Source organism: Tachypleus tridentatus, chromosome 10 (genome assembly GCF_004210375.1).
Source record: "Tachypleus tridentatus isolate NWPU-2018 chromosome 10, ASM421037v1, whole genome shotgun sequence".
Taxonomy (NCBI): Eukaryota; Metazoa; Arthropoda; class Merostomata; order Xiphosura; family Limulidae; genus Tachypleus; species Tachypleus tridentatus.
In genome coordinates this window covers 7,154,552-7,177,563 of record NC_134834.1, presented here as the reverse complement: position 1 = coordinate 7,177,563, position 23,012 = coordinate 7,154,552, and the positions used below count along the sequence as shown (strand labels likewise).

The 23,012-nt window shown below is 37.2% G+C and overlaps 1 protein-coding gene across 2 annotated transcripts in view; it reads left to right on the top strand.

Moving 5' to 3' along the window:
• Positions 1-23,012, top strand: part of LOC143228698 (uncharacterized) — a 56,262-nt gene that overhangs the window by 23,371 nt on the left and 9,879 nt on the right. For both annotated transcript variants that reach the window (XM_076459974.1, XM_076459973.1), the window contains 18 exons: positions 238-371; positions 2,037-2,159; positions 2,289-2,522; positions 4,448-4,603; positions 5,138-5,320; positions 5,884-6,111; positions 13,530-13,877; positions 14,205-14,423; positions 15,080-15,436; positions 15,745-15,900; positions 16,237-16,465; positions 17,330-17,531; positions 18,398-18,551; positions 18,684-18,887; positions 19,170-19,404; positions 20,055-20,271; positions 21,031-21,235; positions 21,578-21,817. In XM_076459974.1, coding sequence (XP_076316089.1) covers positions 238-371; positions 2,037-2,159; positions 2,289-2,522; positions 4,448-4,603; positions 5,138-5,320; positions 5,884-6,111; positions 13,530-13,877; positions 14,205-14,423; positions 15,080-15,436; positions 15,745-15,900; positions 16,237-16,465; positions 17,330-17,531; positions 18,398-18,551; positions 18,684-18,887; positions 19,170-19,404; positions 20,055-20,271; positions 21,031-21,235; positions 21,578-21,817 — 3,824 coding nt within the window. The remainder of the gene's footprint in view (positions 1-237; positions 372-2,036; positions 2,160-2,288; positions 2,523-4,447; positions 4,604-5,137; positions 5,321-5,883; positions 6,112-13,529; positions 13,878-14,204; positions 14,424-15,079; positions 15,437-15,744; positions 15,901-16,236; positions 16,466-17,329; positions 17,532-18,397; positions 18,552-18,683; positions 18,888-19,169; positions 19,405-20,054; positions 20,272-21,030; positions 21,236-21,577; positions 21,818-23,012) is intronic.

Genomic DNA, 23,012 nt, shown 5'->3' with positions numbered 1-23,012 from the left:
TTGTTTCTCTGGAGAACATTGGATATTCATCTTCGAAATGATGTGACCAATGACAGCACCGTTTACAGTCTCGTATTAGGAATGTTCTATTTTAAATAAACACGTCGTGTACAGAACATCAAATCTCAAAACTGATGACGTTCAAAGAAGAAAACGAATAATTTTTCAAACCTTCAGTGACATATTTTATATGTTTGTAGGTTACTGGCAAATAACATATTTACTTTGTCTTTGTAGGTGCGTCTGTGAGGTTGGTTACACGGGTCAGAACTGTGAGTCAAAATACATACCTTGTGACCCTAGCCCGTGTCAGAATGGCGGATCGTGTACACCCGTTGACACCCTGACTTTCCAATGTTCCTGTCCACCAGGTGAGGACCACATGTTAACAATCAATGTTGTATCACGAACATATCCCAAGCTTATTTGATTTCTGTGTATGTAACCACCAAAATATATTTTACTGTATTAAACTTTGTTGTTTTGTACTACCAAAGTATTCCAGTGAAGTTTACTAGTTCGTATCTTGTATTCTGACTTCCAAGTGTATTTTGACATCCCGGTGTATTTTGACTTCCAAGTGTATTTTGACTTCCCGGTGTATTTTGACTTCCTGGTGTATTTTGACATCCCGGTGTATTTTGACTTCCAAGTGTATTTTGTTCTTTGTATTTTGTCGGTGTATTTTGACTTCAAGCATCCCGGTGTATTTTGACTTCCCGGTGTATTAGTTCTTTAGTCGCGCTCGTAATACAAATAAAAGTCCCCGTTCAAAGTTCAACTATCAATTTAAATTGTTAATGGACTTTTTAACAGATTAACTAAAAGGTAACACTGAATTATTTATACCGGCCACCACAAACAGTAATTATTTAACACGTGAGTCATGCTAAGACTTAAGAATCACTCATCAATAACATATAAGTATATATTTGTATTCTTTAAATACTGTGAAATACAGTTTGTTATAAACATTATTCATGTCTGTTCTACCGTCATTTCAAAAGTGAATGTTTAGCTTTGTCGGTGTGCACAGCTTTTTAAACGGTAGACTGACGGTTCTCAATGTATACAGAGTTTGACTTACTAACGTGTTAAATGTTTCTTTCTTTCGTAAACCGTATTTTCTAGTGTATTAGTTTTTCTGTATTCCGTATGCTGCAGTGTTTATAAGTCTAGTTTTTAGCTCTTTTTAGCCTCCGTATAATGTATTAGGTGCTTCTCTCTTCGTATATTGTATTGTGTTTACTTTATAATGTAATAGCTCGTTCTGCCCTCTTGTGTCAGATACACAGTAACTAGGGTGTAAAACATATCGAGATAAACCCTCTGCAAACTTTATTTTTTCACCAGGGGATTAAAGTTGTCGTGGATAAAAAAATTATATACCACGCCCATATTTGTGACGGCAGGGGCCTCTCTCGTCAAGTTGAGAGACAGCTCCTGTGTCCTTCACCGTAGTGTTTTGTGTGCTGTGACCTTGACTCACGGATATACAGTGGCCTTTTTTGTTGTTGTTCACCGGTATGCCAGTTCAGTTGAATCAAACTGTTCTCGGCGTACGAGGCCTAAACCATTAATAATTAAATATGTTAATTGCGAAATTACCAATTACTTATTACTATGTGTGTGTTAGTGTTAGTAGCGTCTGGTTTAGATAATAAATAAAATTTGAACTTATATCTTAAAAACATGTATATCTTTCTAACATGATACCGACTACCTGTTGTATATCTTAAAAACATGTATATCATTCTAACATGATACCTGTTGTACTATAGTCCAGTCTGTTTCAATCAAGCATCTTACATACCGCATTATAAGTCACTGACAAAACTCGTGTACCTATTATAATAGTAGGTGTCGTGTACCTATCAATAGGTGTTGAAATAGTGATTTTGGAGATACCATTGTAGATTTTACTGTAAAATTAGTTTAATGTGACTTGTTGACAGCGAACCGCACAGTTATCTGTCCTGATGTGTGGACACTGAATATTCGGAAGGTGATATATAGTGACCTTACGTTTTCTGTAGGTTTCACGGGCATCAACTGTGACGTCAACATTGACGATTGTCCAGGTAACTTGTGTCAAAATGGCGCCACCTGCCGTGACGAAGTTACTGACTACACTTGTCAGTGCCTGCCGAATTACACAGGTATTGTACCAGTGTTTACTGATTTACATTTTGCTGCCTCGCACCCTAGAGGTCAGAGGTCAATATATTTATTCTTTTCGTATAGTTGAGTCGAATGCAATGAGTGATTCGTAACGTTTATTTCTTCAGGGCCTTACTGCAGTAAAGACGTGGACGAATGTGCCCTAACGCCAAGTGTTTGTAAGAATGGGGCCACTTGTACAAACACGGTGGGTGGATATTCGTGTATTTGTGTGAATGGATGGACGGGTATTGACTGTAGCGAAAATATCGACGACTGCGCCGGCGCAGCTTGTTTCAATGGCGCCACCTGCCATGACCGTGTGGGGTCGTTCTTCTGTCAATGTCTTCCAGGAAAAACTGGTATCTTCATTTGTTGTTTTCTTTAATATCTGTGCCTGATTCGTTCTTTAGTAAAGTTTTAAACAGCATTAACTTTCCGAAATCTAGACTAGTGTGAGAACTTAAACAGGCTTAATACAAACGTGTTATGTGGTCTGGATTAGTGTGAGAACTCAAACAGGCTTAATACAAACGTGTTATGTGGTCTGGATTAGTGTGAGAACTCAAACAGGCTTAATACAAACGTGTTATGTGGTCTGGATTAGTGTGAGAACTCAAACAGGCTTAATACAAACGTGTTATGTGGTCTGGATTAGTGTGAGAACTCAAACAGGCTTAATATAAACGTGTTATGTGGTGTGGATTAGTGTGAGAACTTAAACAGGCTTAATACAAACGTGTTATGTGGTCTGGATTAGTGTGAGAACTCAAACAGGCTTAATACAAACGTGTTATGTGGTCTGGATTAGTGTGAGAACTTAAACAGGCTTAATACAAACGTGTTATGTGGTCTGGATTACTGTGAGAACTTAAACAGGCTTAATACAAACGTGTTATGTGGTCTGGATTAGTGGGAGAACTTAAACAGGCTTAATATACACGTGTTATGTGGTCTGGATTAGTGTGAGAACTCAAACAGGCTTAATATAAACGTGTTATGTGGTCTGGATTAGTGTGAGAACTTAAACAGGCTTAATATAAACGTGTTATGTGGTCTGGATTAGTGTGAGAACTTAAACAGGCTTAATACAAACGTGTTATGTGGTCTGGATTAGTGTGAGAACTCAAACAGGCTTAATACAAACGTGTTATGTGGTCTGGATTAGTGTGAGAACTCAAACAGGCTTAATACAAACGTGTTATGTGGTCTGGATTAGTGTGAGAACTCAAACAGGCTTAATACAAACGTGTTATGTGGTCTGGATTAGTGTGAGAACTTAAACAGGCTTAATATAAACGTGTTATGTGGTCTGGATTAGTGTGAGAACTCAAACAGGCTTAATACAAACGTGTTATGTGGTCTGGATTAGTGTGAGAACTTAAACAGGCTTAATACAAACGTGTTATGTGGTCTGGATTAGTGTGAGAACTTAAACAGGCTTAATATAAACGTGTTATGTGGTCTGGATTAGTGTGAGAACTTAAACAGGCTTAATATAAACGTGTTATGTGGTCTGGATTAGTGTGAGAACTTAAACAGGCTTAATACAAACGTGTTATGTGGTCTGGATTAGTGTGAGAACTCAAACAGGCTTAATACAAACGTGTTATGTGGTCTGGATTAGTGTGAGAACTCAAACAGGCTTAATACAAACGTGTTATGTGGTCTGGATTAGTGTGAGAACTCAAACAGGCTTAATACAAACGTGTTATGTGGTCTGGATTAGTGTGAGAACTTAAACAGGCTTAATATAAACGTGTTATGTGGTCTGGATTAGTGTGAGAACTCAAACAGGCTTAATACAAACGTGTTATGTGGTCTGGATTAGTGTGAGAACTTAAACAGGCTTAATACAAACGGGTTATGTGGTGTGGATTAGTGCGAGAACTCAAACAGGCTTAATACAAACGTGTTATGTGGTCTGGATTAGTGTGAGAACTCAAACAGGCTTAATATAAACGTGTTATGTGGTCTGGATTAGTGTGAGAATCTTCGCCCCTATAAACTTACTCGCGCTTTCATTCGTAGGGGCGTTATAATGTGACGGTGAATCCCAGTGTTCTTTAGTAAAAGAGTAGCTCAATAGTTGGCGGTGGGTGGTGATGACTAGCTGCATTCCATTTCTCCGCTGTATTCAGGACGGCTAGTGCAAATAGCCCTCGTGTAGCCTTGCTACAAATCAACAAAGAAACAATTGTTCATTAGTAAGTATTATGATACAAGTTACTTTAGAAAGTGAATTGTGATTATTATCAAATTAACAGTGTTATTCGAAATTTTTCAGGCCTACTGTGCCATCTGGACGACGCATGTGCAAGTAACCCTTGCCACGCTGGTGCAATATGTAACACGAACCCCACAGACGGTAGTTACCGATGTTCGTGCCCTAGTGGCTTTCAGGGAAACGATTGTACCGAGGACGTAGATGAATGTAAAGAAGGTAAGTTGCTTAAAATATTGTTCATGTATTGTTTTAATAATATTGTTCACGTATTGTTTTAATAATATTGTTCACGTATTGTTTTAATAATATTGTTCACGTATTGTTTTAACAATATTGTTTATGTATTGTTTTAATAATATTGTTCATGTATTGTATTGTTTTAATAATATTGTTCATGTATTGTATTGTTTTAACAATATTGTTCATGTATTGTATTGTTTTAACAATATTGTTCATGTATTGTTTTAATAATATTGTTCATGTATTGTATTGTTTTAACAATATTGTTCACGTATTGTTTTAACAATATTGTTCATGTATTGTATTGTTTTAACAATATTGTTCATGCACTGTTATTGTTTTAATTATAAATATTTTTTAAAACTAAACATAACTAGAGTTTATGAATTTTTAGTTACACACATTCTGTTAGTATCTGACTAAAGATAAACATTTATGAAAAACAAATCGCAAAATAATTTATCCCACTTTATGAAACTTAAAATATTCACGTGATTTTTCCAACGTTAGGTTCTCCGTGTGAGCATGGTGGAGTATGTGTCAACACCCCTGGATCCTTCACGTGCAACTGCACCAAGGGGTTTGCTGGACCAAGATGTGAAGTCAATATTAACGAATGTGACTCGAACCCTTGTCAGAACGATGGAACTTGTTTAGACGAACGGGGCGAGTTTCGCTGCGTTTGCATGCCAGGTGTGTATTCACTGATAAAACTACGCATGAACAGTGGTTCTAGAAACTAAGGGTGCACTTATAATTACTAGGAACTTCTGACGAAAGGAAAAATTAATTTTAATTAACGAAACCGAACCTTTGTAATAAACTAAATAAGCTCCAGTCAGTTCATAAGAAAACTGAAAAACATATTCTGTTAATATTGTTGTCGGTAGAAAGTTTCACTGTTCTGTGGTTCATTCAGGAATAACAAGTTTGTTACGAATCCTTACCTTAACGCCAAGAGAACCAGATGTACCAGGTAACACGAAGTAATGACCTCTTAGGCTACAAAAAAAAACAAATGTAAATATTATTTCTACTAGATGGCGCCACTGTATTTTAGTTCCTAAACGTCCCACTTGAAATAGTGCATATTCCTGTACTTTCGATACAGGATAATCAGAGAAACATAAGCTTTACCAGGTAGCGTGTAACAGTGCAGAAACAACCACGTTATAAATAAACTTTAAATAAAATTTAATGATTCTCTGAGTAGCTTCACTCAGCCGACATCTCTAATTTTGTGCGACGTTTCACAGGCTACAGTGGAAAACGTTGCGAGTTGGATGTTGATGAATGTACACCAAACCCCTGCAGTAACGGAGGAGTATGTAGTGATAGAATCAACGGTTTCAGATGTCTCTGTCCCGTCGGGTTTTCTGGAAGAAAGTGCGAGTTTAATGAGGACGACTGTCTTAGTCAACCTTGTCGAAACGGTGCAACTTGTGTTGACGGAATCGCGAGTTTCGCTTGCAACTGTCCACCAGGTAAGAAGTTAGATTTGGTAAGAGTTATCTTGATTCAGTGTCAAGACTTTACTTCTGTGCCTATCATGTTGAGCTCTAGAACTGTTTTCAAATGCATTTAAATTAACAATAATTACACTGCACAACAATTATTTTAAAAAGTTTTTGCTGATTGTGACAGGTACCTGGTGGGTATGCACAAATATAGTTTTGGTTTTGCTTCATCACGTAGGAACTCTGAGAAATAGACAGTTAACTGTTTACCGGAAATAACGTATTTAATTGCGTTTATGTTTCTAATACGCTATTAAGTTCAACATAATTAAAAGTGTTTTGCACCTGATTTTCATTTGTATTCAATGTCCGGTGCATCACGTTGCAGTGTCCAACAGTAGTCAGCAAGCATTGACGGATTCCAGTTGTCCTGATATCGTGTTTACATTGTAGCAATGTCCTGGTTAAAATGAAGATTTCGATAAAACGATACGTGATGGGTAAATTTGGATGTGATTTTCGTTATCAGCAGCCAAAAATCTATAAGTAACACCAAACAGTGTTCAAGAAGCAAAAACTTTGTTGTGCAGTGTTACCAGTCTAATTATTTAAATCTTATATATGTTCATGAATATATCTATCAAAAGATGTCGCTAGTGATAATTGATACCATCACCCTTGAAGCTTAGGAAGGAAAACTATAATAGAAGGAAAAAACACATTAGCCATGTACGTTTGAACAATGCGTTTAAGTTTCATAAACACGTTTATATCAAGTACTTAAAAGTTTCATAGTTGCTTTCTTTCTAAAAATGTAGAACTTTATACAAAGAGGGAAACTTGATTGGTTCTTCAGCATGAGTAGTTTTGAAAACAAAGCACCACAGTGACAAGTAATTAATGAATAGTTTTGAAAACAAAGCACCACAATGACAAGTAATTAATGAATAGTTTTGAAAACACCACAATGACAAGTAATTAATGAATAGTTTTGAAAACAAAGCACCACAATGACAAGTAATTGATGAATAGTTTTGGAAACAAAGCACCTCAATAACAAGTAATTAATGGGTAGTTTTGAAAACAAAGCACCTCAATAACAAGTAATTAATGAATAGTTTTGAAAACAAAGCACCACAATAACAAGTAATTAATGGGTAGTTTTGAAAACAAAGCACCACAATGACAAGTAATTAATGGGTAGTTTTGAAAACAAAGCACCACAATGACAAGTAATTAATGGGTAGTTTTGAAAACAAAGCACCACAATGACAAGTAATTAATGGGTAGTTTTGAATACAAAGCACCACAATGACAAGTAATTAATGGGTAGTTTTGAAAACAAAGCACCACAATGACAAGTAATTAATGGGTAGTTTTGAAAACAAAGCACCACAATGACAAGTAATTAATGGGTAGTTTTGAAAACAAAGCACCACAGTGACAAGTAATTAATGGGTAGTTTTGAAAACAAAGCACCACAGTGACAAGTAATTAATGGGTAGTTTTGAAAACAAAGCACCACAATGACAAGTAATTAATGGGTAGTTTTGAAAACAAAGCACCACAATGACAAGTAATTAATGGGTAGTTTTGAAAAGAAAGCACCACAATGACAAGTAATTAATGGGTAGTTTTGAAAAGAAAGCACCACAATAACAAGTAATTAATGGGTAGTTTTGAAAACAAAGCACCACAATGACAAGTAATTAATGGGTAGTTTTCAAAACAAAGCACCACAGTGACAAGTAATTAATGGGTAGTTTTGAAAACAAAGCACCACAATAACAAGTAATTAATGGGTAGTTTTGAAAACAAAGCACCACAGTGACAAGTAATTAATGGGTAGTTTTGAAAAGAACAAAGCACCACAATGACAAGTAATTAATGGGTAGTTTTGAAAACAAAGCACCACAATGACAAGTAATTAATGAATAATTTTGAAAACAAAGCACCACAATGACAAGTAATTAATGGGTAGTTTTGAAAACAAAGCACCACAATAACAAGTAATTAATGGGTAGTTTTGAAAACAAAGCACCACAATAACAAGTAATTAATGAATAGTTTTGAAAACAAAGCACCACAATGTAATTAAGTTTAATTTACATTAGGTATTTTTACATGGCTATATATGTATCATTCTGGTAGTGTTAATACAAGTACTTAAGTTCATGATGACATAAGATTTTTCAAGTCAGTTTTCTATGATGTTTGTGATTTATCACTTTGCTGGTCCTTTACAAAACAAACAAAAAATTTCAGTACATTACTAACCTCCACTACCGTCCACAGTAAGCAAGTCTCTAGTAGAGTACTAACCTCCACAGTAAGCAAGTCTCTAGTACAGTACTAACCTCCACTACTGTCCACAGTAAGCAAGTCTCTAGTAGAGTACTAACCTCCACTACCGTCCACAGTAAGCAAGTCTCTAGTAGAGTACTAACCTCCACTACTGTCCACAGTAAGCAAGTCTCTAGTAGAGTACTAACCTCCACTATTGTTCCTTAGTAAGCAAGTCTCTAGTACAGTACTAACCTCCACTACTGTCCACAGTAAGCAAGTCTCTAGTAGAGTACTAACCTCCACTACCGTCCACAGTAAGCAAGTCTCTAGTAGAGTACTAACTTCCACCACCATCCAAAGTAAGCAAGTCTCTAGTAGAGTACTAACCTCCACTACCAGGGAAGCACAGTAAGCAAGTCTCTAGTAGAGTACTAACCTCCACTACCGCCCACAGGAAGCAAGTCTCTAGTAGAGTACTAACCTCCACTACCGTCCACAGTAAGCAAGTCTCTAGTAGAGTACTAACCTCCACTACCGTCCACAGGAAGCAAGTCTCTAGTAGAGTACTAACCTCCACTACCGTCCACGGGAAGCAAGTCTCTAGTAGAGTACTAACCTCCACTACCGTCCACGGGAAGCAAGTCTCTAGTAGAGTACTAACCTCCACTACCGTCCACAGTAAGCAAGTCTCTAGTAGAGTACTAACCTCCACTACCATCCACGGTAAGCAAGTCTCTAGTAGAGTACTAACCTCCACTACCGTCCACAGTAAGCAAGTCTCTAGTAGAGTACTAACCTCCACTACCGTCCACAGTAAGCAAGTCTCTAGTAGAGTACTAACCTCCACTATTGTCCACAGTTAGCAAGTCTCTAGTAGAGTACTAACCTCCACTACCGTCCACAGTAAGCAAGTCTCTAGTAGAGTACTAACCTCCACTACCGTCCACAGTAAGCAAGTCTCTAGTAGAGTACTAACCTCCACTACCGTCCAAAGTAAGCAAGTCTCTAGTAGAGTACTAACCTCCACAGTAAGCAAGTCTCTAGTACAGTACTAACCTCCACTACTGTCCACAGTAAGCAAGTCTCTAGTAGAGTACTAACCTCCACAGTAAGCAAGTCTCTAGTACAGTACTAACCTTCACTACCATCCAAAGTAAGCAAGTCTCTAGTAGAGTACTAACTTCCACTACCATCCACAGTAAGCAAGTCTCTAGTAGAGTACTAACCTCCACTACCGTCCACAGTAAGCAAGTCTCTAGTAGAGTACTAACCTCCACTACCGTCCACAGTAAGCAAGTCTCTAGTAGAGTACTAACCTCCACTACCGTCCACAGTAAGCAAGTGTCTAGTAGAGTACTAACCTCCACTACCTTTATCACAGTTATCTTCCAAATAATTCTTCAGTTGCACTACCTCTTAACCTTCTCTTTGTAAAGATTTTAAGTCAGACCTTAATATTTCTAATATTTCCTATCCCAGGATCATCTTAATAGCCACCATTAATCTTTTTCCATTTAACCAATATCCTTTATCAGATAACAAGATTGAAACAGTATATGGCAGTTCAATTTAGGTCTAACTGATGATTTATATGTTTGTCTATAAATGTACCCTAAAATATTATTTCCAGTAACAGAGCACTTATTCAATGGCATGAGGTGATTCTGAACTGTATTAAACATGATAATGGTGACCAAGTGTTGTCATACTGTGCCTCCATTGTGAATGTGTAGTCTGACTAATGGTAACCAAATGTTGTCACACTGTGCCTCCATCGTGAACGTGTAGTGTGACTAATGGTAACCAAGTGTTGTCACACTGTGCCTCAGTTGTGAACCTGTAGTCTGACTAATGGTAACCAAGTGTTGTCACACTGTGCCTCCATTGTGAACGTGGAGTCTGAACGATGGTAACCAAGTGTTGTCACACTGTGCCTTCATTGTGAACGTGTAGTGTGACTAATGGTAACCAAGTGTTGTCACACTGTGCCTCAGTTGTGAACCTGTAGTCTAAACAGAATGGTAACCAAGTGTTGTCACACTGTGCCTCCATTGTGAACGTGGAGCCTGAACGATGGTAACCAAGCGTTGTCACACTGTGCCTTCATTGTAAACGTGTAGTCTTAACAATGGTAACCAAGCGTTGTCACACTGTGCTTCTCCTTTGTGTATCATAATTCACTAAAAGTTTTGTTTACCCAACTTTTAGATGTTTTCCCACTATAGAAATAAGAGTAGCTTTTCTGTATAATTTTTAGGGTACCTCTTGTTATTTCATTTGAAATAGGGTTACCATTAACAAGTCTCAAGTCATGAGGTACCTCACCCACTGTCTGCTGATCTGTTAACAAGTCTCGAGTCATGAGGTACCTTACCCGTTGTCTGCTGATCTGTTAACAAGTCTCGAGTCATGAGGTACCTTACCCGTTGTCTGCTGATCTGTTAACAAGTCTCGAGTCATCAGGTACCTTACCCGTTGTCTGCTGATCTGTTAACAAGTCTCAAGTCATCAGGTACCTTACCCGTTGTCTGCTGATCTGTTAACAAGTCTCGAGTCATCAGGTACCTTACCCGTTGTCTGCTGATCTGTTAACAAGTCTGAACGATGGTCATCAGGTACCTTACCCGTTGTCTGCTGATCTGTTAACAAGTCTTGTTTCATCAGGTACCTTACCACTTGTCTAGCTGATCTGTTAACAAGTCTCGAGTCATCAGGTATTATACCATTTGAAATGCTGATCTGTTAACAAGTCTCGAGTCATCAGGTACCTTACCCGTTGTCTGCTGATCTGTTAACAAGTCTCGAGTCATCAGGTACCTTACCCGTTGTCTGCTGATCTGTTAACAAGTCTCGAGTCATCAGGTACCTTACCCACTGTCTGCTGATCTGTTAACAAGTCTCGAGTCATCAGGTACCTTACCCACTGTCTGCTGATCTGTTAACAAGTCTCGAGTCATCAGGTACCTTACCCACTGTCTGCTGATCTGTTAACAAGTCTCGAGTCATCAGGTACCTTACCCCTTGTCTGCTGATCTGTTAACAAGTCTCGAGTCATCAGGTACCTTACCCGTTGTCTGCTGATCTGTTAACAAGTCTCGAGTCATCAGGTACCTTACCCGTTGTCTGCTGATCTGTTAACAAGTCTCGAGTCATCAGGTACCTTACCCACTGTCTGCTGATCTGTTAACAAGTCTCGAGTCATCAGGTACCTTACCCACTGTCTGCTGATCTGTTAACAAGTCTCGAGTCATCAGGTACCTTACCCGTTGTCTGCTGATCTGTTAACAAGTCTCGAGTCATCAGGTACCTTACCCGTTGTCTGCTGATCTGTTAACAAGTCTCGAGTCATCAGGTACCTTACCCGTTGTCTGCTGATCTGTTAACAAGTCTCGAGTCATCAGGTACCTTACCCATTGTCTGCTGATCTGTTAACAAGTCTCGAGTCATCAGGTACCTTACCCACTGTCTGCTGATCTGTTAACAAGTCTCGAAGTCATCAGGTACCTTACCCCTTGTCTGCTGATCTGTTAACAAGTCTCGAGTCATCAGGTACCTTACCCGTTGTCTGCTGATCTGTTAACAAGTCTCGAGTCATCAGGTACCTTACCCGTTGTCTGCTGATCTGTTAACAAGTCTCGAGTCATCAGGTACCTTACCCGTTGTCTGCTGATCTGTTAACAAGTCTCGAGTCATCAGGTACCTTACCCGTTGTCTGCTGATCTGTTAACAAGTCTCGAGTCATCAGGTACCTTATCCACTGTCTGCTGATCTGTTAACAAGTCTCGAGTCATCAGGTACCTTACCCACTGTCTGCTGATCTGTTAACAAGTCTCGAGTCATCAGGTACCTTACCCACTGTCTGCTGATCTGTTAACAAGTCTCGAGTCATCAGGTAACTTACCCGTTGTCTGCTGATCTGTTAACAATGAAAATTCAACATTATTTGTGATCAGTTCATTATACTGAGTATTGTGATGGGTAGAGCCATGAGATTCTTCAATATCTTTATCTCACTGGTAGTGAATAATATAAAATAACTTGGTAAAGTTAAATGTTAGAAAAGCCATCACTTAATGGTCTTACAGTTTTATTAAGATTGGTTATCTGAGCAAAAACATTTTTCTATTTGTTGGTTTTTCACATCTAACCAGCCAAGGGTTATGTGTATGTATTGTTCACTTTCACATCTAGCCAGCCAAGGGTTATCTGTATGTATTGTTCACTTGAAGCATCGTGGGGAATGTTTTGGAATGTTCCTTTGCAATTTTAAACATTCTCTTTGAGTCACTGGCCGTTGTGTATTTAAGTATGGAGTACTGAAGAATACACGATGTCAAAAAAAGTTTCTGTATTGTTTATAGGTTTGTGTTTGTGTAATGTTTTTATATATTGTGTGCAAGTTTGGAATAATGACGTATCGAACAATTTGTGAATATTGTTATTATTTTAAATGTGACCTGATCAGTTTCTGATCTTGTTAATTACTTGCAGATAAATAATTAAATTATCTTTTTAAAATTCCTATTCTATAAATCAGTTTCAGTCCATTCAGTTTTATGGTCATGTAGATCTGTAGGTTCATGTGGTACTGGAAATCCTAACTGTTTAGTTTGTGAATTGTATGAACAGTTATAGACCATGCAGCATTCTTTTTAGTTTTCTCAGGAATCCCACAGACTCACTGTAGGATCAGTTTAAAAATTATTTTCTTGGGGTGTTTCTTATTCCCGGTCTCACTCTGGTGTGCACTGAATTTCTAAATTGTATCTAAACAGTGAATAAATGCATTGTTTCACAACTTATAAATAGTTATTAATAGTTTGACCATGTGAACCTGGAAACAGGATATTTTATATTCTAAGAGATAGTCCCTCCATTGGGTCAGCAGTAATTGTGGAGACTTATGCTAGAAATCAGATTTTAATACTCATTGTGAGAAGAGCAAACGTGGTCCATTGTGTATTTCTTGCTTAACAACAACCAACCTGTCTGAAGCTAAAAACATTGGTAGGAATAATTATTCAGAGGTAAATATATATTTTGAGTGTTTGTTTTCTTTATTCTCAGGTTTCACAGGACCAAGTTGTGACACTAATATCAACGACTGTCACTCTTCGCCATGGCATCATTTTGAGTGTTTATGTTTTCTTTATTCTCAGGTTTCACGGGACCAAGTTGTGATACTAATATTAACGACTGTCACTCTTCGCCATGCCACCATGGAGAGTGTATGGATGGGATTGACACGTATAGCTGTAACTGTAATCCTGGCTATACGGGCTTTCTCTGTCAAACCCAGATCAATGAGTGCGTCAGTAACCCCTGTCAGCACGACGGTCTGTGTGAGGACCTCATCAACGGTTATCAGTGTCGCTGTCGACCTGGGACATTTGGACCGAGCTGCGAGCACGATGTGAATGAATGCTTCTCCAATCCTTGTCGAAATGGCGCCACCTGTGAAGATAGGATTAACTCGTACACGTGCAGATGTGCTCTTGGTTTTACAGGTAAGACTGCTTGACATTATTACTAGCACATTTTTTTATAGGCTGCTTATAAATCAAATTAATGATACATATTTTATCAAAAATAATTGTAATTATTTAAGACATCTTGAGACAAATATTTGTATGTTTTCAATGCTTGTAAGTTGTCTGTTAAATATGACAGTTTGTGTTTTTAACCACTACAGGTATTTTTGGGTCATGAGTGACAGCTTTTGAATAAAATTTGTTAGTCTATTCAACACTCCAACTGGATTATTACAAAACAAGGTTATGGAGTCATAATAAGTAGGACATTTGAAAAGTAAATAATTTGTTCACTTTGATCAGGTGTCCATTGTGAGACCAACATAGATGAATGTGCAAGCAGCCCCTGTGCAAATGGAGGAAAATGCATAGATCTCGTTAACGGATTCAAGTGTGACTGTCCGAGGGGATATTTTGATGCTCGCTGTCTCTCGGATGTGAACGAATGTGCAAGCAACCCGTGTTTAAATCATGGCACATGTGAAGATGGACTCAACAAATACATTTGCCACTGTCCTCCAGGTAAGATGTACAATGTTTAATTTTAAGTACCTGCTGGGATATCTACTTGAAAGGCTTACATAGTTGTTTAAAACTATGAAAAAATTCTGTATGGTCAAGCAGAAAATGCTCGTAGTGAATTTCTACTGACCACAACTGACACATAGCTGTTTTAACTGTTGGTGGTTCATCTTGTCCACTTTAAAAAAACTTTCAAACCCTTTATGTTCTAATATTAATATGACCTGATGTGCTCCATCTGTTGACAGTTTCTTTTTCAGTATTGTACGTATTTTTCCTCATAACTGTTGGATAATTGTTTTTTAATCTTTAGGTGGCATGTCTGTTCTTTGATAATTTTTTTACTTGCAGTTTTAACTTATCTTGGTTCTGTTTAATAAGATTGGTGACATAAGGTGTATCTATGTGATTTCCCTGTAAAATCCAAATTGGCCTGGCTTAGACAGATGGTTAGGGCACTCAATTTGCAAGCTGCAGGTTGCTGGTTCAAATCCCTTGTCCCATGTAACATCTTCTCCCTTTCTGGCATGGAAATGTTCTAATGTCTCTCACTGCTAAATTAGGTGTAGCTAGCTTTGTGCAAAATTCAAAACTAAACAAGCCACAAACAGTGCATCTGTCTTTTTTGTCACAGTGAAGTATTTGTGTCTTTAAAGGATATGGAGGTCATCGGTGTGAGCTAGACACAGATGAATGCCAGTCCAACCCATGTCAACATGGTGGCAGCTGCCATGATGCCCTTGCTAGCTATTCCTGTACCTGTCTGCCAGGATATATTGGACAGAACTGTCAAATCAATATGAATGACTGTGCTAGCAGTCCGTGTCTGAATGGGGGATCTTGTATCGACTTAGTAAATGCCTACAAGTGTGTGTGCAAGGCCCCATACACTGGTCACAGATGTGAATCGGAACTAGACCCATGCAGTCCAAACAAGTGCAGAAGCGGAGCAGTGTGTAGGCCTTCCTTAAACTACTTGGAGTTCTCGTGCACCTGTGAACTTGGTTATACAGGTAAGTCAAGACCTTTTAACATTTGATAACATTGACTTGCATCATCAGTGAACTTGGTTATATGGATAATACAAGACCTTTTAATGTTTCTTAATGTTTACTTAGAGCTTGCATCATCAGTGAACTTGGTTATATGGATAATACAAGACATTTTAATGTTTCTTAATGTTTACTTAGAGCTTGCATCATCAGTGAACTTGGTTATATGGATAATACAAGACCTTTTAATGTTTCTTAATGTTTACTTAGAGCTTGCATCACCAGTGATTATTTGGTAATAAGTCTTCTTATTTCCTCACTACTTGCAGGTAGACTTTGTGATGAAGACATCAATGAATGTATCATTTCTTTTCCGTGTCGTAATGGTGCTACATGCATCAACACCAACGGATCATACACGTGTTCTTGTGCTGAAGGTTTTGAAGGAAGAGACTGTGCGATTAACACGGATGATTGTGCCTCTTGTAGGTTTAACACCATCTTACAGTATCATGAATAGTGTGGGCAAAGTAGTTTGTTCTTCTAATTACTGTAATTGTGTAAAAAATGGACAACTTGTGATGAATATATTTATCTCTTCATTAAAAGAAAATAAAAGTTTGCATTTGCCATGTACGAGTTGAGAAAGTAGATATGTAGTAAGAATATTTCTATAAAACTTAGATGTGTATATTTAAAAATGTCATATTTGGTTTTTGTTGATGTTGTAGAAAATAAAATAAATATTATTCTGCTGGTGTTAATACTAAATAATTCTTTAAAGTATAAAAACTATATATTTTGATCTTGCCCAATATCAGCTCCCTGCCAGAACGGAGGAACCTGTCTTGATGGAATTGGGGAGTATACATGCATCTGTTTCACTGGTTTTGGGGGGGATCACTGTGAAATTGACATTGATGAATGTGCCAGCTCACCATGCGAAAATGGTGCCACCTGTAATGATTACGTGAACAGCTACACTTGCACTTGTGGTCTTGGATTCAGCGGGACGAACTGCGAAACTAATGACCAAGACTGTACTACAAGGTGAGAATTAACTTGTGGCAGAGACTTAGCTGTTAAAGGACCCTCACTTATGAATGTGTAAATGTACTTACCAACAGGGAAATCTTCAGTTATGTGTTGAATTGTGAGTGGGTGACTTTGGGTAAATATCAAACCAAACTGATACCAATTTAGCTACAAAAGCACTGTGCTCGTGAGTTCTGAACACTTTTAACACTACATTGGAGAGTGTGGAACTGTTTTGAGTTAGTGCTGTAGTTTTAATATGAATTATACACTGTTTTAATGAAGAGAACAACAGAATTAAAACAAGTTAATAATGCAGGTACATAATACACACTAAACTTTGGTTTTGTGTCTTTAATGTAAATTTTTATTTGACCTTTACTAGGCTATGGTAGTAATAAACACTTGGTGAAATGTTACTAAGTCCTGTGATAGGTTTGCTTTACCAGTAAACACTTATATGTTACTAATTTATATTCATAAGTGTAACAACTATTGTCTCTCAACAAGAACCACTTAAAAGTTTTCATTGTTAGTGAATTTGTTTGGTTCTTGCAAGCCTAACAAGGTTGTAGTAGTAGGTAACTGTATGTGTAAAAACGGTTGGTATGGGTAGAGAAAACACTATGTAGAGGAGTGAACAACGTTTCGACTTCCTTCGGTCATCGTCAGGTTTACAAAGAAAAGAAAGAGGTAACTGACCAATAGCTGACCACATGTTTGAAAGCAATTGTGTTTTCTCTACCCATACCAGCCGTTTTTACATATATTTTTCTCTACAAGTTGGTTTTCTCATCATCACGGATTAGTAGGTAACCATTTGTTTACATTTTTATGTATCGGTTATTTATTGAACTCGAGTTGTTTTTCTTTTTCCAGTTCATGTATGAATGGAGGAACGTGTCACGATGGAATTAATTCATACACGTGTGAGTGCACTGAGGGATATACAGGATCGAACTGTCAGTTCCAAATTAATAGATGTGATTCTAGTCCCTGTAAAAATAGAGCAACATGTAGTCATCATGTGGGAAACTACACATGTCACTGTCCTTTTGGCTACACTGGGCTTCAGTGTGAGGTAGAAAAATAAATTCTCTCTTATTTCTATATATAATATTACATAAATATTATTATACACTAGTTAGTTAATCTGTGTTGGAAGTAATAATTTATAAACATTTATTGATAGATTAAACTTGGTGTTCCATGTTCTTCAAAAAGATCCAGTCAACTGCACTAAAGCAATCATAATCTACAGTTTCACCTAAGTAACGTAAATTAAATTTGGAAACTGCTCCATTTATCTTAATAAAATATTACTTCATGATCTCTGAGTTCAAGAGGTCATAATATGGAATGATGGAAAACTTATAACTTGATTTTGTTCTCTAAAAGTCCACTTCTCAAATGTACTCAGGTGAAGGTTTTTATTATTTTAACGAAATCTTACTCTAATCTGTAAGTAGATCATTTTTGTACTAGGGTCTATTTTAGTCTTTGAATTCCTAGTTTTGGTCACAATGAAAGTAGTAACTGGAGTTAGAAATTATCTCGTATAAAGATATTATTGTTTGATATCTGTCTTACAGCAAGTCTTGTGTTGGTTTGTGCCAACTAAAAAAACACATTAAAGTAAAGAACCGAAAAAGTTGTGAATAGTAAATATCTAATTTGATAAGTGGTTTTATTTTAAAGCATTTTCAGCTGTAGCCGCAAAGATGTAACTAAGTGTTTAGTAATTGATTAATTCTTTGATATAACTGATATCATAATCCAAACCAGCATTACTGTCAAAGTTCAGTGTTAAGAAAAAAGTTTTAAATCTGACGGTTACTATTTTCCTTCAAATTTAACCGTAATACAAGTTTAAGTTGATATTATCTGTTCTCAGTTGAAAGTAGAGTGTCTTCAGAGCATTTGAAGAAACTGGTTATTTTTTCTTAGAGTTTTGTGGACTGGTGTAACACAAACCCATGTTTGAATGGAGCTACTTGTAAGCAGAACAAAAACACCTACAAGTGTGTGTGTCAACCTGGATGGACAGGAACATTGTGTGATGTGTTAATTGTGTCATGTTCTGATGCTGCCCTCCAGAAAGGTATAATGTTGTTCGTCATGTTTATTGGTATTCTCTTTTTTAACCATAAGGAAACCTTGGAATAACTTTGTTTTAAACAATATGAATGTGTTCTATCTGAAGGGATTAGAATATTTCCTCTGTTCCATGTAGGTACTGAAGTAAGAAGTCTTTGTAAAAATGGTGGAACGTGTGAAGACATCAGAAATAGTCATCGATGTATCTGTTCCAAAGCATATGAGGGGAGTTACTGTCAACATAAAGTCAATGAATGTGCTGCACAACCGTGTCAGAACGGTGCCACTTGCCGTGACTTGATTGGACAGTACAGATGCGATTGTTCTCCTGGTTTCCAAGGTGGTACTAAAGTTACGTTTTTGTGGTACTTTTGTTATAAATGTGCAATTTCTCAATAGTCAGCTTCTTTGTGTTGTTACTGGTTTTTAAGTATTAACACTGTATTTGAAGAAAGATTTCTTCTATAGCATCATTTTGTGTAAGATAGTTTTCAGAAGTTTTAACTTCAAATGGTTAGTTTTGTTTTGTAACTTGTTTCCTTATTTGGTAGTAAAAACTCTGACATTGTTTTCTGGATGCCCGAACTATAAAGTGTAGAATGGTTCTGTTTCTCACATGCAGGTACGAATTGTGAATTCAATATAGACGACTGTGATCCCAACCCTTGTCGCAATGGGGGGACATGTCATGACCAGGTTAATAACTTCTTGTGTTCCTGCCCTCACGGGACTCTCGGTATCCTCTGTGAAATAGATGTAAATGACTGTTTTGAGGGTGTCTGTCATCATGGAGGATCCTGTATTGATAAAATTGGAGGCTACGAATGTCACTGTCCACCAGGGTTTGTTGGACCAAGGTGCGATTCTTTCCTTTTCTGTTTCACAATTAGAAAATTGTAATTTTCTCTCATGTTTAAACTTCAACATATGTTTACAATAATGTGGATTGTGATTACAACTTGGGTTTAAACTCTACAATATTTTTTATAGCTAGAGGGACTATAGTTAGATTTAGGTTTGAACTCTATAATATTGTTTATAGCTAGAGGGACTATAGTTAGATTTAGGTTTGAACTCTATAATATTTTTTATAGTTAGAGGGACTATAGTTAGATTTAGGTTTGAACTCTATAATATTTTTTATAGTTAGAGGGACTATAGTTAGATTTAGGTTTGAACTCTATAATATTTTTTATAGCTAGAGCAAGTATGTTAGCACTTGGGTTTAAACTTCTAACCTAAATCTAACCACAGTCCCTCTAGCTATAAAAATATTGTGAACTTCATAACATTTTTTTATAGCTAGAAAGATTGTGTTGAGACTTGGATTTAAACTCCACAATATATTTTATAGTTAACAGTAGAACTGTGGTTTGACTTAGTTTTGAGCTTAAAACTCTGCCTTTTATTGGGGAAATAAGTTGCTGTCCTCTTTAGACAGTTATGATTTTTAGAAGTTTATGAAGTTGTAAGATAACTAATATTGTTTATTACTTGCTCTATTCAGGTGTGAAGGTGATGTGAATGAATGTCTCTCAAACCCCTGCAGTAACCCTGGTGTCCAGAACTGTGTGCAGTTAATCAGTGATTATCGCTGTGAATGCAAGCCAGGCTTCATGGGCCGACACTGTGAGACAAGGATTGACTTCTGCACCTCTAACCCCTGTTTAAATGGAGGAATATGCAACAGTGGTCGTAGCGGACCAATTTGTATATGTCCGGATGTAAGTATTGTAGCCTGTTCTTTGGTGTTAAACAAACGTAAATATCGGTAGATCTGGTCTTAGGAGATCTGGTATATATTTATAGGGACAGACGACCTGGAAACAACTAATAATATTCTTGTATGCATTGTGGGAAGGATTGGCTAATGCCGCTGTACGTGGGCCAGGTTTGGCTAATTGATAACATGAAAAAGTTCATGATAAATATTCTTATTGTAATTCAACTTTAGATAATAAAATATGAGAATATGGAAAGTGTTACCAGAAGATCAGAACATGTGCTTACAGACAAATTATAACGAGTTTTTTGTTGTAGAAAAACCTGTAATTTTATCTAATGTAAAACTTTAAGTGGCCCTAATCATTGTCTTTGTATTTCAGAAAGTTCTTTTGTGAAAACAATCAACTTTAAAAATCTGCCATAATTAATTACTGAGGAAGAGATAAAATGATTAAAGCTGTGTAAAAGAAACAAATGTAACTTGAACACTTTCCAAAATAATTTGTTATATATTTTTTAGAGATGTTTAGATGTTCAATTTACGGCTTTTAATGAACAAATCCAGATAAAATAGTTCCTTTCTTACATGAACAAACAATGTGTGAGTTTTCAACTTATTTCTGAAGAACAGAGTTACTCATAGTTGTCTTTAGTGAATGCCAAAGTTGTTAATGATATTGTTTCAAGTTGATTGTTTTCCTAAGAAAACGTTTTTTAGATTATACTTGCATTTTGAAAGCGTTTGTGTTTAATATTAGGGGTTCTGGGGAGAAAGCTGTGACAATACCAACACTACATGTGTCGACAGCCCTTGTAAGAATGGGGGACAGTGTCGACACCACCATGGTGGATACAGCTGTATTTGTCTTCAGGGAACCACTGGAAAGTACTGTGACATCGACATCTATGATGAATGTGAATGTTCACCATGCTTTAACAAAGGAGAATGTGTTGACAAACTTGGTAGGTTGGTCATCTCTGATATGCTTTAAAGTTTGAAGGTTTGCTCTTTCTCTTAAGTGATGAAGCATTGCAAAATATTAAAACTGCCAATTTGATGAAAAGAGTCCATGGTCCAGCATTTAGCATTCCATGCTTATTGCATTTCTGTAACCATGAGTTTTTCCCATCACCTTATGTGAACCATTTTTGTGCCTCTACGAGTTGCTTATATTAATGGTACACAAAGATAAAATGGCCTCTTACATACACAGATTCAACAGTGTAAACTACATACAGATGTAAGCTAATGAGAAATATGTATAAATATTACTTTCATGTTTTCATTTTTGTTCATTTTTCTAGGTAAGTTTGAATGTTTGTGTCCCCCAAAGTGGAATGGACTCCAGTGTGAGCGCTTTGATTCTGGGTTTAGAGGTGGAGTTGGAACAGTAGCGATCCTTGGTGTAAACTTGCAGAGTATTCCAGAGCAAGAGAAGGAAATGTGTGGTTTCGATAAGTGTAGATCTAAAGCTGGAGATGGTCGTTGTGATGAAGACTGTAACAGTTTGGCATGTAACTTTGACGGAGGGGACTGTTCTCTGGGTAATCTTACTCTTGCTTGTACTTTAATTGGATTGAACTTTATATAACATAATGTTTAGGGACAATAAGGAATCTATTGTTTGTCTTGGCTGTTACATTGTTTAAACTAAATTATTATAAACTTTTATAAGATTCTTAAAACCAGCCATTGTCACTCTTACACTAATCAAGTTTTGTCTTAAGCTCACTTAAATTTGCTGCTTCTACAACATCTTAAGGCAACCCATTCTAAAGCCAACCATCCTGTTAAAAAAATGAAATTGTCTCAGCTAAAGATCACTCCTACCCTGTGTATCCCCTAGTCCTTCTCACCACTAAGTATCAAAGAAAGATGACACATCATCTCAGCTAAAGATCACTCCTACCCTGTGTATCCCCCAGTCCTTCTCACCACTAAGTATCAAAGAAAGATGACACATCATCTCAGCTAAAGATCACTCCTACCCTGTGTGTCCCCTAGTCCTTCTCACCACTAAGTATCAAAGAAAGATGACACATCGTCTCAGCTAAAGATCACTCCTACCCTGTGTGTCCCCTAGTCCTTCTCACCACAAAGTATCAAAGAAAGATGACACATCGTCTCAGCTAAAGATCACTCCTACCCTGTGTATCCCCTAGTCCTTCTCTCCACTAAGTATCAAAGAAAGATGACACATCACCTCAGCTAAAGATCACTCCTACCCTGTGTGTCCCCTAGTCCTTCTCACAACTAAGTATCAAACAAAGATGACACATCGTCTCAGCTAAAGATCACTCCTACCCTGTGTGTCCCCTAGTCCTTCTCACCACTAAGTATCAAAGAAAGATGACACATCATCTCAGCTAAAGATCACTCCTACCCTGTGTATCCCCTAGTCCTTCTCACCACTAAGTATCAAAGAAAGATGACACATCATCTCAGCTAAAGATCACTCCTACCCTGTGTGTCCCCTAGTCCTTCTCACCACTATGTATCAAAGAAAGATGACACATCAACATTACCAATACTTTTCACTCAGATCCTACTCTAACATGTTTTTTAAGAGAAAACAATTCAAGAGATCTTAATCTCTCCAACCACTCCATCCCAGGTACCATTTTAGTAACCCTTCTATCTAACAATTCAGTGTCTTTCTTAAGGTAAAGAGCTCAACACTAAACACAATATTCCAAATGTGGCCTAAACAGTGACTTGTACAATTAAATTATAACCTCT